Source organism: Rhea pennata, chromosome 27 (genome assembly GCF_028389875.1).
Source record: "Rhea pennata isolate bPtePen1 chromosome 27, bPtePen1.pri, whole genome shotgun sequence".
Classification (NCBI taxonomy): Eukaryota; Metazoa; Chordata; class Aves; order Rheiformes; family Rheidae; genus Rhea; species Rhea pennata.
In genome coordinates, this window is record NC_084689.1 from 6,382,792 (window position 1) to 6,396,491 (window position 13,700).

The following is a 13,700-nucleotide window of genomic DNA, read 5'->3' on the forward strand; positions in this document are numbered from 1 at the left end:
CACCTGAGCCCTCAGCCCAGTTCCCAGCCGTGTGGTGCTCGCCCGGAGCCCTCGCCTGGACCCAAGAAGGCAGCCCATGCCCAGCCGCTTGCCCGCAACGCTGAGCAGAGCTCTGACCCCTCCCTCAAGCCTCCCCCGATCCCAAACCCCGAAAAGGCAAGCAGCAACCCACAGGCCATGGCCAAAACACTAGGCCCTAACCAGAACCCCAAAGTCCAACCTGAAACACTAACCCTCTCCTGGTTTCCTCTGGACCGAGTAAAGCACGCGCGCTGTAGCACTCCATGTTCTGAGTTAATGGCAGTGTTCAAGGGAAGGCAATTTCTTCCAGGTTATGCCTGATAAAGCATGCTTTCCTGTACGGTCACATTAGGCACGAGGTTCGTGCTCCAGAAGGCCTTTTGCCCACATCCTACTGACAGAGTTCACAGACATGGTGACTTTTTTGCTCTGTTTCACAGCCCAGCTGTGAAATGCAGTCTTCACGTCTGAGCAGGGAGGCACGTGGAGGCAGGAGGAGGCTCCCTGCAGAGCTGCTTTCCAGTAGGTCAGCCCCCAGCTTGAGGGAGGGAGTTGCCTTTCCTGCCTCCTAAGCACTTGGACTACATCCCCAGCTGAGTGACGGTCTCCATTATCGAGCTCCCAGGAAACACCTGGTCCACCCTCACAGCATGCCCCACGCAGTAACAGCTCGACCATGCCAGAACTGTGAGCGTTAGCACGACCAGCTTTGTGCAAGCCGAAGCTAGCACCACGTGCTTAGAAGAAGAAGGGCTGTGTGTCTCTGAGGGCCGTTCGCTCTCCTCAGAGCTCCATCCAATTAAAGCAGAGCCTTCCCACCAGTAATCTGTTAACATCTCTCTTCTGGAGAGATGGCAGATTATGCTCCCCACTGCCACAAATACGAGGGGGCTAACAAGTTCAGCTGGCACGCTTAGAAGCAGGCATTTGTCCATAGTCTCCGAAGCTCGTAGTAAGACTTCACACAATGCGCCTTTGCGCCTTTAAACAGCCTCCTTCCTCTTTTCTTCCTCTTCCTCTTCCTCGTCTTCTGTTAGGAAGGAGCTGGCTGGCTCCGGAAGCATTGCTTTGCCCTTCCAGGTGCAGACCCTTCCCTCAGAGCAGCTCAGAGAGACAAGGTTGAGCTGGAGTACTGTTTGCGGAAGGAAATGGAGGAACCACCCAATGCCGTCTGAAAAGACCGTCCCAAGCAAGCCGCTTTGGCCACACGCCTGTGCGCATAGCCCAGAGGTTGCCAAAGAAACTGAGCAAAGCATCCCCCACTAGGCACTTGTCAATCAGCTGCTTTCACTAGTTCAGTGAAGACTCTCTTATGCTTTAATCCTGCAGCACTAAGTTTGCTCACGGCGCGCAAAGGGAGAGAGCAGCCCTGTTGCTGGGAAGCCTTCTGGAGAGAGCAGGTCAAAGCATGCTCGCAACGATGAGGACACACGCTATGACGAATGCGTACGAGCGTCAGGTTTCTCTGCTAATTCCTGGAGACAGGTGAGCTTGTGCAGAGGCTCCCAGAACGACTTAGAAGCTTTCTGGAGTGCCGGTGTCTTTCTTCACAGAGGCTTGCTCGTAAGGGCCACTGAAGGGCTGTGTTTCTCTGGTAGCAGTAGTGCAAAATCCACCGATTGCTTTCCCTCCGGACCTGGAGAGAATTCCTTGAAAAGGACCCCGTTGTGCTCTAGAAGCCTTTGGGACAGCGTGACGGACGGCCGAAGAGGAGGAAAGACCATTTGCAGCAACATGGGCCTGGCGGCCCAAACTGCCCCACAGCTGCGGTGACAGCAGCGTGCCTTTTTTTCTTAGCAGGCTTATTCTGCCCGGGGAGGGAGCACGGTCCCCACCCCCGCCACGAGCGGGGGTCAGCGCAGCGGCCGCCAGCTGCGGACGGTGCCCGGTGGCCCCGGGCGCCGGCTGAGCGCGTCTCTGCCGGGGCCGCGGGGCCGAAAGGGGGCAGGGCCATGCTGCCCCGACACACGCCCGTCACAGACACACTGCGGTCCGATTGGTTGCACCACAGCAGGGCCGTCCCACTGGGCTGGCGGGCGCCTGCTCATTGGCTGAGGTGCCCCCGTCACAATGGCCCGCAGGGCTGGGGTCGCTCTGCGGCAGAGAGGGCGGCGGCGCAGCAGCTCCTCGCGCGCTCTCTGCCCCGGCGCTTGCAGTCGCGCTGGCCCAAGCGAAGGCGGGCTGAGCGAGCCTGCTGGATCGCTGGGCTCATTCCTCTTCCAGCTGGAGCTGCGTGTGGTGAAAATGGAGTCCCACTCTGCAAGCTGGGGTCCGGTACCACCTGCAGGATCTGGCCTAGAAAGCAGCTACTGCTGTGAGTAAAGACCTCAAGAGTAAAGGTTAATTTTGTGCCTGGCCAAAGGCACCGCAAGTGGCTAGTGTTGCAAGGCTTTACGGGTTGACAAGCTGCGGGGGATGCTGGAGAGTTTTCTGGGAATCCATCGACTCCCTCCGCTGTGCGCGACAGTTGACGACAGCATTGCCTAGCAAAAGACCTGCTGCTCAGAGGGTTGCTGGCTTATCTGGGGGTCTTGGCTGTTCCCTTTGTTAGTGTGTAATTGAAGGCCTGAGGTGAAGGGTTAAGGTTAGGATGAGGAAAAGGAACAGAATAGGAAAAGGAACGAAGGCCGGCAGTCTCTTTTGCAATCTCGTTTCCTTGCAGTCATTACGGATGGAATCGCTCCGCCACAAAGGATGCTTTTCCCACCTGAGAAGATTTCTGTGGCTTGGCGGCAAAGGCAAAGTGTTGGAGCTGGACTCCACAACCTGGGCAACACGTGTTTCCTCAACTCTGTTCTGCAGTGTTTGACCTACACTCCCCCTCTGGCCAATTACATGCTTGCCGGGGAACACAGCCAGTCGTGTGAGTACTTGTGAACATGTTCCTTGTGACCCCCTGGACAGCTCTGCAGGTGAAAGAAGAAGAATGACTATGTGAAGCAAACTCTGAGCTGTCCTGTTTTCCCTGTAGGCGCTGGCTTTTACTAGCGCAGGATATCCTGAGCTATCCCAGTCAGGACAGCTGATGGAGTGCTTGTGTTCAGTTAATGGCCTGTGGTCACACGTCGTGCAGGGGGGTGGTGGTTCTTTGGTCCCTGAGGTGAACGAATGATCGAGGGCATTGGGAAGTAAGGCACTTGATGAATCGTTGGCCTCTGGCTTTCTGGCTGGTAGGAAGATGACAACATTTTGGAGGAGGGCATCCCACGTGTTCAGTGTTCCTTCACAGCCGGCTTTCCGTCCTGCACGAGCACTGTGAGAACTGACAGAGTCGCTGTTGAACGGTGAGAAGAGTAAGACTCCCAAAGAGCACCGTGAAAGCCGTATGAGCTAGTCTGGCTCTTCCTGTGCAGCTGCCTGCAAAAGAGGGCCTGGCAGTGGTCGTTCCGGGGTTTGCTCAGGAAATGGGTGCTAGTACAGACTTGCTGATTAATGCTTATGCCCACAGGCTGGGCTGTTGGCGCCTTTGGAGACGAGAGCGTGGAATGGAGAGCAGAGACCGCACTTAGAACTTTGGGGTTGTTGTTGCTCAAGGTTTTCCACAGGTACGTCGGTACCTTTCCCTCGACTGAGGTGCTTTCTTCCTTGTCTCTGGACAGGTCGTGCGCAAGGCTTCTGCATGCTGTGCACAATGGAGACGCATGTTAACCAGGTCCTGTTCTGCTCTGCCAGTGCCATCGAGCCTACGGCTGTCTTCAGTGACCTTAGACGTAAGTCATTTCAGACGGCATTCTTTGTAGCAAGGTGTGAATTTCCAGCGGGTTATGTCACGGGTGCCAAGGGTTTGGCGAGTGGAATGTTTTCAGGAAGAGTGCTTTGAGAAAAGCAGCGTTTCTGTCCTGTCCCTTCTTCTGAGATAAGCATTGTACTCTTTGTATTTCTTAGGGATAGGGGAGCACTTCTGTTTTGGCAGACAGGAAGATGCTCATGAATTCTTACGTTACACCGTGGCTGCTATGCAGACAGCTTGTTTGAGCGGAAGCACCGAGTAAGCAGAACCCGGTTAACCTTTAAGTGTTCTCTAGCGCTGCTGGCACCTTTGTTTCCTACCCTACGTGAAAACCTTTGTCCGGGGTTTTTGTAGAAGAGACGAGCTCTTTAAACAAAGAGCTGAGTCTCTGCCTCAGCTCTTCTGAGTGCTGCTGCTCATTTGTTTCCAGCTTGGACAGCTCGTCGCAAGCCACCACGGTCATTCACCAAATATTTGGAGGGTTTCTACGATCCAGAGGTACGTTTTGAAACTGATACTGTCGTACGTTTTGAAACTGATACTGTCCTTAGAACTGGCCTGTGCCTTTGTGCCCGTTTGTCACAAAGAGCTTGCAGTGTGACTGAAGTAGCGGGTCCCAGCAATGTAAACGAGCAAAGTGAGTCTCCTTGGCAGTTGGTGAGGTGCTTCTGTTTGAATTGCAGTGACGTGCTTGAGCTGCCAAGCAGTTTCGGACTCCTATGAGGCGTTCCTTGATATCCCTTTGGAGATAACGGTGAGAGGTTTTAGAAGTGTGGCAGAAGGGGCGGTGGAAGGCGCCGAGCTTTTGGGGTTTGTTCTTGCTTTCTGTGGCTTTCTAAGCTCCACGGAGTTCCCTTAGGAATGCCCGCTGTTCACGGCAAAAGGGCTTGGTGGTGGTGGTGGCTGGGAAGCGGCTTGGACTCGGTCCTGCTCTGGAAGCCCCGTGAATGGTCTCCGTGTACGTGTGGGGTGTGGGGTTTAAGCTGGAGAGAGAGCAATGAGCATCTCTCCTACACTTGTGATTGGCATTTGTTTTGCTTTTGTTGTTTGTGCAAAGGCAAACCACAGGTTACGTAGTTGTGTGCTGCCACAGGCAGGTCGCTCTTTGTGTCAAAGTACAATCATTTTCAAACAAGGTCGGTGTTCAGCACGCTCCACTCCTGCCTCCTGCTTTCAGAGTGTTTGCTGCTTCGCAGTAGGTGTGCCACGTGTGAAGGAGGGAGGCCCTCCGGCCAAAGCGTAGTCGCAGGTTTGGATTTGAGTGTGCGGGAGCTGAGGTGTCCTACTTTCTTCCTCATCCAGGCAGCCTCCTCGGTCTCTGGAGCGCTGGAAGAATTTGTGAGACCTGAACTGCTGGATGGTGAGAATTGCTACAAATGCAGCAAGTAAGGTTCCTCCTCCCGCCATTGGAGTGGGAGCTACTGGCTGAACGTGCTGTCCGTCTCAGAGCAGAAGCTGTCCTTGGACTTAATTGAGAAAGACAAAGGAGAGCACGAGAGGCAGCTTTAGCTTTTTCATGTTTTTTATAGCTTTCAGTGTTGTTTTCCCTGGCAGTGGTCAGCCTTGCTAACTGTGAAGTTGCGCACGGACCTATCCCGACGGCCAGGAGTTAAAAGCCGTGTCCTCTGTGTAGCAGTGAGCTCAAGCAGGAAGGAGCTGCGCAGAGGGATTTGGGGTGGGAGGCGACAACAGCTTCCAGAAGGTCCTGGTGTTCCCTGTGGAAGGCAGCTGGGGGCCTAGGTGACTCTCAGCTGGCTGCCTGATAATGAACGTGAGCAAGCTCTGCTGGCTCGCTAGCAGGACAGCTTGCGCAGTTGTTGAATGGCAAAAACTGCAGCCAGGCATTCTGTGGATGGGTTTGGAACTCTCTGCCTTGTATTTTGACCTCAGAATTGGGAAGGAGGCTATGTCAGAGAGCATTACCGTGTATGTCCTGCCTTTGAGCGAGCCACGGAGCAAATTTAGCGGTTGGTTTCCAAGGATTTCAGACAGCTCAGTCTCTTTTCAGGTGACTGTTGGCATCTTGTATTTGTGATGCTGAGAACTGATCCGACTGGGAAGCGCTTTGCCGTTCCTGGTCCGGAGGACTGAGGCTCCCTTTCTCCAGCTCTCTTTCACTGTTGGCATTCCAGCAGAAAGAGGGGAGCCAGGCCCCGACTTGGAAACAGCCACTTCTGCCTACCAGGCAACAGCAGCCTTGCGTTGCCTTTGGGAACTGCGCTCTGGCGAGAGAGTTACGCTCCTGCTGCCTTTTGAGTTGCTGGCGAGGCTTACTTTTGGGTGCAGCAAAGATAAGTGCTCAGGCATTTGGCTACCAGAAGACAACGTTCCCAATGTGTATCGAGCTGCCCTCGTCCATCCTAGTAGGTTTGCTGCACGAGCATGGCTGAAATGCAGTGTGTGTCTTGAAGAGAAGAAGCACCACCTTAGACAAGGAAACGTCATTCTGCTCGGATGAGCGTGGAAAGCTGTTTGAGTTTTGGCGTGAGGGGGAAGGTGTGAAGGGGAAGGGGGAAGGTGCCTTGAAAGAATTGCCTGTGCTTGCTTTGAAGGTGTGAGAAGACGGTTGCTGCGTCCAAGAGGTTTACAATTCATCGCTCTTCCAACGTTCTCACCATAGCCCTGAAAAGATTTGCCGATTTCACTGGTGGGAAGATTAGCAAGGTATCTGTGCAGCTGTAATAATGTTTTCTTGGGAAGGGCGATTTCCCAAGGCAGAACACTGCTTTAAAGGTGGTTAATGTCTGCCGACTGTAACTGTAGCGACGGAAGATGTTGAGGAAAAATCAGCCCAAGAAGCAGGTCTTCCTCTTTCTCCTTCCGGCAGCAGCAAAGTTCCCATGTGACGATGAGCGTTTGCCCTGCTCTTGAAGAGCTGGTTTTGCCCTGAGCAGCTAGTTCTCTGCAACTGAAAGGACCGAATGTTGTGCCAGGGAAGACCGATTTCTGAGGAACCCAACAACGTCTGTCTAAACTCGCAGCCCATGTTCTTAGAGGTGCTTTTCTCCGGCTCTTCCGTCAAGTGTTCCCAGATGAGTTTAGAATGCCCTTGCTCTGTCTTCAGGACGTGAACTATCCAGAGTATTTGGACCTTCGAGCGTACATGTCTGAGTCAGCTGGAGAGCCAGTCCGCTACGCCTTGTACGCCGTGCTGGTGCACAGAGGTGCCAGCGGTCGTGCAGGGCACTATTTCTGCTTCGTCAAGGTAAGCATCAACTTCATTTCTTGCGGGGTAAAATCTGTGCTGGTGAAGAGAAACTTGCCGCAGCATGTTGCTGGCAACCACTGTTGTTAAGGGGAAAGGGCTCGCCGCATGTCTGCTTTGACGAGTCTTGGTGTATCCTTTGTCCGGGAGTGTGCTGTCCGGGATTTCCCGCAGAAAGCACGCAGTTGCTGTAAAGGCATCGGTGCCTTTGTTTGCAGGCCAGTAATGGACTATGGTATGAGATGAATGATGCCTCGGTAGTCCTTTGCGACATCAACACCGTTCTCAGTCAGCAGGCGTATTTACTTTTTTATATCAGGTAAGAGCAAGTATTCAAAGGGGTTCAGGGTAATTTTGCGCTACTGAAACTTCTTGTCCTCTGACGTGTTTTTCTTTCTGTCCTGGGAGGAAAGGACTGTTGGTAGAAATCAGTTCTGTCCAGCGTGCTATTCCCCGTGCCGTGTGTTGTCCTTCATTGCTTGGCCTTCACCTGCTGCACTTGCGTAACTTGTTACGTAGGTGCTCTCGGGAGCTGTCCAACGCCAGCAAGGAGAAATTGAGGCCGGAGGTGGTGTAAGGATGAGTCCCCTGCAAGGGACAGCCGTGGTAGCAAGACCAGCATCTAATGTTCAGCTTGTAGTCTTGGTTACGTTTTCAGTAGGACGGATCAGCTGCTGCAGGAAAGTGATAGGATGCGATTCAGCCCAAGAGGAGGCTGACAGACCACGTCTCAGCTGCGATCTCTGTTGTTTCCCAAGGTGCTGTGAGGAGACACTTGGAGAAGGCACTTCTTACGCACCTGTGCCATCCCCTGCCCCTTCGTTCCTTGGTCAGCAGGAGGCTAATAATAAGCAGGCCGGATTTCTGGGACCACAGCATCCTCCTCATATGATGAAGGTAAATGTGGGTGAAGAGAGAGAAGGAGAAAGGCATCAAATTGATAGTGGGATTATTCTCTCTCTTCCGTCCTCCCTCCCTCCCTCCCTTCCTCCCTTCCTCCCTTCTTCATTCCCATCCTCCCTTCCTTCTTTTCTCCTTATTTTTTTTAGGGGGGTGGGTGGTGGTCACGTCTGCATTGTATTTTCCCTCCCACACTGCAGCTTTCTTCACAGCTCTCCTGCTGCAGCCAGAATCACTCAAACAGTGCCTAATGCTAAATCGTGTGTCAGCCCCGCTGCTTGTTTTCTTGCAGCTCCGCTTCCTGAAGCACTGCGAGACATTGCAAGTAGAGCCCAGGCCTGTGCAAATCATGAAAAAAAGGGAAGATTGCTTGGTTTATTTGTAGTGCTGTCACTTCAGCTGAGCCAGCAAAACCAGAATGGCTTCTTCCAGAGTGCTGGCACAATTATGCTAGGGTTTTCAGGGAAAGTGTGAGGGGTGTGAGGTGGGGGAATGGAGGCACAAACATACGCACATATATGTAAAGGGAGAGAGAGAGAGAGACAGAGAGACATTTGGGAAGAGCTTTGATCCGTGTTCAGCTGTCTGGAAGGGCTTCCAAAAATGATGCTGTTTTACTTCCAATATCCAAAAACCAAAAGTAGGGATGAGAAATACTTGCCGGCCTTGCACGTAGAGTTAAAGCAGAGTGTTTTTTGTGTGTAAGGCTCCTGAGGCAACCTGTAGGACTACTGGGGGAGTAGGAGGGGATTGTGTTTGGGGCTTTGCAAAGCTGTGTGTTTGCATATGGCCATCTTACAGTCTCCTCTGTTGCAATACAGAGCTCAGGTCATTTAGAGAGAAAGCGAGCCCTGAAAGAGGATGCAGATAGCGCTGGTGTCCCAGAAACGGTCAGTCATTCTCTCAAGAGGAGGTGCTCTCAGAGGCTGCGCCAAAACAGGCAAAACTGCCACCAGCAGCAGTATCGCAACGGCAGTTGGCGCACAGCTTCCCGTCGTGAGAGGAGCTGCTGGGGCAAGGGCAGAAGCTCCGCCCAATGTCCTCGTTACAGACCCCAAAGCAGAGGACAAACAGAGCCAGACAGGTCACAGGAGCATTCTTGCAAAAGCAAGAGGCTCCCCGAGTCGTCACTCTCCAGAGGGCAGGATGGGCATCGCTTCAGCAGGCACCGAGCAGACTGGCACCGCTGTCCAGTGCAGGAGCAGCAGCCTGGAAAATGTTCTCATCAAAGACGAGCACCTCCAGCTGTGTCAGTTCCTGTGGGTTTTGAGGGCCCTACCTGGAAGACTGGAAAGCCAGGAAGCAGAAAAAGAGGCCATCCGCGTGCAGAAGGGAGCGACATCAAAACGGAAGGGAAACGGCGAAGGGTGGAGAAAAGAGATTTCAGCAGTGCGCTCCTCGTTCTTCTCTGGCTGATCCTCTGGTGCTCCCAGTTGGCTTTGAAGAACTCTGAGTAGTGCAGAGTCTCTCTGGAGATCACGTAGGTAGGTTGATCAAGTGAAGCTAGGGGAGCTGTGTTAGACCTTAGAATCACGTCTGCACACGGTTCTTGATAAGGCTACAAGAATGCTTGTTCTCATGCATGAAATCTATGACTGCAGAATCATAGATTTGTCATATGCACAGAGGATAACTAGACACCCGGAGCTTTTACAAAGAGTGGTGTAGAAAACTAAAAGGCATAAAATGCCGAACCCCAGAGGTTTCATATGAGGCATAGAACAAGGCAAGAACTAGCCTTGCTTACTGGTTTGTGTGCCAGCCAGGACCTAATGTCCACTCGACCTCTGAGGGTGTCCGTGTCTTAGGAAGGCAGACGTTCAGAAATGACCACAGAGCAGCTGCAAATCACCGCCTGCAGCAGACCTGCTAAAATGCAGTCCCTTAGAGGCATCAAGCAGCACCTCTCTGTTGTCTGTCCTTGCCTCTTTCCTTCCGACAGTATGATCTGGATTTCTCTGTGCTCCATGTTGACAGCGGCAAGCATAAGGAGAAGAAGAAAAAGAGGAGACCCATGAAGAAGCTGAAAAGCTTCTTGGAATGCTCAGATCCTCATTTGCAGAAGTGCCCGTGGGAGGAGAAGGAAGAAGCCCATCCTCCAGGCTGCTCTCTATGGGAGCAGTAGAGGAACAGTGGCAGTGAAGAGCTCCACGGGGACGGGCAGCCTTCCCGTGCAGCTGGCAGCCAGAAATAGAGCTCCATCGCATCCCGCGGGGAGCTGCAAGGTAAGGGGCCAGAGGAAGTGTGCGGGATTCCTTTTCATTCGAGCAGAGCATATTCTTTTAAATGCTTTCTAAATGCTTGCGTGAGGAAGGCTGTGCGGTATGCCCTGGCTTCCAAATACTCTGCCTTAATTAAAAGAAAGACGCGAGGTTAGCTGCTATGCTTGTTTGTTTCCAGTTTTGAGTGGCTACTAGGACAGAAGGCAAAAGCACCACCAAATGTCACGTCCCTAAGGTCTACGATGTGCCAGGAAAGCAGGTAGCCACGTCCTGCTTTCTGCACAGTACCCGCGTCTTAGCAGGCAACTGAAATACAGTGGCTCTGCCAGGAAGGCTTTTGGAAGCCTCCCCCTCAAGGTGGGTTCAGGCCCGGAGTCCCAGCGCACGTCAAGCTGTGGGCAGGCTCAGGTCTTTGCTCTCTAGAAAGCAAACCGCTGAGCAGATGGCTTTGTGCTGAATGTCATGCCAGGGAGTGAGCCCGCTTCCTTTTGTCGTTCAGATGCAGAACTTGCGGCCAGCAGCCTTGAAGACTCTGACTAAGCTTACCATCAAGGGCACAGCTTACCATCAGCCCCAACAGGTAGCCATTCTCCAAACAACGCTAACCAATCCAAGCTTGAAAATTGTTCAAACACTAGAACAATAAAAGTACTGTCAAAACCAAACCCAGTGCTTGGTGGTGCTTCAGCCTTCTGTATGGAATTGCAGCAAGAGAAGAAGGCTTTTTTTTCACAGTTCTTTTCCCGTAGGCGTCCTTTTATAGCAGGTGCCAGTAATGCCGACGGGTGGTGGAGATTCCGCTGGCGCACAGTGCCTGGCAGTAGCCAAGGTCCGAATGGGGTGCAGCGGGAGCGCCCAGCGGGAGTGCAGGAAGCAAGGGGCTGTGCTGGTCGGGCAGGTGGAGCGTCAGCAGAGCTGATGAGCAGCTGCTAGTGCTTGCCTGGGACTGGGTGGGTGTGTGGAAGCGAGGCTAAGGGGAACTGATGATGCCTGGCAACTGTGTAAGGTAAAGGGAAAGCCCAGGAGGCCCCTGTGGAGAATGAGGGGGTGTTTTGGGGTGCACGGCCACACACACGCGGCTGGTCCTGACAAGACAGCCATGTGCGTCCATTGCAGCTGTTCCAGTTAGATTCCCGGGGGCCAAACGTCCAGTGTGGCAAGCCAGCACAAACACACACACACACACACACACACACACACACACACACACCCAAATACTCTTCAGCAGCAAGCAGTTTATTAGTAAATACTTACAAACAGACCGACCTGATGGTAATCTCGAGAAGGACCACTCCCATGCTTGTCCCGATCGTCTGCATGGTGAGAGAGAGAGTCGTCAGGCACAATCTTTTTGGGCGTCCCCGAGGAGGCAACGTGGTCCTCTGTTGTGTAGCAGCCTCCCTCTCCTTTGGAAAAATTCCGGTATTTCTGATGATTCGCGGTAGGCGGGAGTCCCGGCACCTGGGGCCAACAAGTGCAGGGAGCCTAGCCCAACTCCGGCCCGGTTGCATAACCGGGCTATGATACTGCGCAGGTGTGCAGACTTATTCCGGGGGCCACATTGACTCTGGGGGTCGCTATTTCATTACTCTTCAACTTCTGACCTTCAGGTTGACTGCTTCTCATGGTTATTTTGTGGCTGGAAGCCACAGAACTTATATGTAACCAACTGCTGTTCTTTCTCACAGATTTCCAAGACCTTGTTAGTTATTTGTATTCCACTTAACACAACAGTACTGTTGTAGACACCCAAAAGTTACAACACGGACATTCTCACCAAGTATCAGGTAGTACGGATACAAAAGTTACAACACGGACAGTTCCCACCAAGGATCATGTAGTAGGGATACAGCAGCCAAGGCAGAGGTGCCAGCGCCAGCAACGTGGGGAAGGGCTGCAGCCAAGCAGGGCGCAGCGGGGCCACAGGGGCCGTGCCACGGCCTGGCGCAGGGGTGCGGCGGCAGGCGGGCCGCGCCAGGGCCGGCACTGGGCAGTGGAGCCGGGCGGCACCGTGTGCGGCCCTGGAGCAGGCAGCCGTGCCGGGGCCCTGGATGTCATCTGGATGTCATCTCCAGGCATATGGAGGAAAAGAAGGTGATGAGGAGTAGTCAGCATGGATTCACCAAGGGGAACTCCTGCTTAACCAATCTGACAGCCCTCTGTGATGGAATGACTGGCTGGGTAGAGGAGGGGAGAGCAGTGGACAGTACGTACCTTGACTTCAGCCAGGCTTTTGACACTGTCTCCCATAACATCCTCCTGGGTAAGCCCGCAGGATGTGTGGGTTAGACGAGTGGACAGTGAGGTGGATTGAGAGCTGGCTGAATGGCAGAGCTCAGAGGGTCGTCATCAGTGGCGCGGAGTCTAGCTGGAGGCCTGTGGCTAGTGGAGTCCCCCAGGGCTCAGGACTGGGTCCCGTGCTGGTCAGCTTCTTCATCCAAGACCTGGATGAAGGGACAGAGTGCCTGCTCTGCAAGTTTGCCGATGACACCAAGCTGGGAGCAGTGGCTGATACACCTGAGGGCTGTGCTGCCGTTCAGAGAGACCTGGAGAGGCCGCAGAGCTGGGCGGAGAGGAACCTCAGGAGGTTCAACAAGGGCATGTGCACGGTCCTGCACCTAGGGAGAAATAACCCCAGGCACCAGCACAGGCTGGGGCCTGACCTGCTCGAAAGCAACTCTGCAGGGAAGGACCTGCGAATGCTGGTGGACGACAAGCTGACCACGAGGTAGCAACGTGCCCTTGTGGCCAGGAAGGCCAATGGTATCCTGGGGTGCCTTAGGAAGAGTGTTGCCAGCACGTCGAGGGAGGTGATCGTGCCCCTCTGCTCAGCCCTGCTGAGGCCTCATCTCGACTACTGCGTCCAGGTCTGGGCTCCCCAGTACAACAGAGACGTGGAGCTACTGCAGAGAGCGTCCAGCGTAGGGCTACGAGGATGGTCAGGGGGCTGGAGCATCTGCCCCCTGAGGAACGGCTGCGAGAGCTGCCCCTGTTGAGCCTGGAGAAGAGACGACTGAGAGGGGATCTTACCAACGTCTCTAAGTACCTGAAGGGAGGGTGTCAAGGGGACGGGGACAAACTCTTTTCAGTTGTGCCATGTGACAGGACAAGACGCAATGGGCACAAACCGAAGCACCGGAAGGTCCGCCTGAACGTGAGGAGGAATTTCTTCCCCGTGAGAGTGACAGAGCGCTGCAACAGGTTGCCCAGAGAAGTTGTGGAGTCTCCTTCTCTGGAGCCATTCAAAGCCTGCCTGGATGCAGCCCTGTCTAACATGCTCCAGGGGACGCGGCTTGAGCAGGGGCGTTGGTCTCAATGATCTCCAGAGGTCCCTTCCCACCCCACCGATTCCACAGTTCTGCGACCGCTCGGCCCGGGCGCGGGCCTAGCCGGGCCCGCCCGAGGCCCCGGAGGCTGCGGCGGGGCGGGGCAGCAGCGCCAGCGAAGGTCACTGGGCACGCCGCGCGTCGCTCACGGCGCTCCCCGCCCCTCCCGCGCCCCAATTGGCTCTCTGCCCCCACCTGGCCTGCCGCTCAGCCAGCCAGCGCGGAGGTGGGCGGGGCCCGGCAGCAGCCCGCGGGCTGGGCAGCCTGGCGGGGCAGCGCAGCACTTGCTCGCCGCC

At 54.3% G+C, this 13,700-nt stretch overlaps 1 protein-coding gene across 1 annotated transcript; it reads left to right on the plus strand.

Annotated features, from left to right (window-relative positions):
* Nucleotides 1-1,441: 1,441 nt before the first annotated feature.
* On the plus strand, nucleotides 1,442-9,981 carry LOC134151783 (ubiquitin carboxyl-terminal hydrolase 42-like). The gene is made up of 13 exons (XM_062596609.1): nucleotides 1,442-1,506; nucleotides 2,178-2,335; nucleotides 2,684-2,884; nucleotides 3,621-3,731; nucleotides 3,907-4,009; nucleotides 4,182-4,249; nucleotides 4,435-4,505; nucleotides 5,054-5,136; nucleotides 6,304-6,415; nucleotides 6,816-6,956; nucleotides 7,175-7,275; nucleotides 7,715-7,853; nucleotides 9,799-9,981. Exons 1-13 carry the CDS (start codon nucleotides 1,442-1,444, stop codon nucleotides 9,979-9,981), a joined length of 1,536 nt encoding a protein of 511 aa, XP_062452593.1.
* The last annotated feature ends 3,719 nt before the right edge of the window (nucleotides 9,982-13,700 follow it).

Excerpts from the sequence above, each read along its gene's own strand:
- LOC134151783 (XM_062596609.1), top strand. The coding sequence starts at position 1,442 with ATGAGGACACACGCTATGACGAATGCGTACGAGCGTCAGGTTTCTCTG. Across the intron at positions 2,885-3,620 it reads CGGGGAACACAGCCAGTCGT|GTCGTGCGCAAGGCTTCTGC; the intron begins GTGAGTACTTGT and ends GTCTCTGGACAG. Across the intron at positions 4,250-4,434 it reads AGGGTTTCTACGATCCAGAG|TGACGTGCTTGAGCTGCCAA; the intron begins GTACGTTTTGAA and ends TTTGAATTGCAG.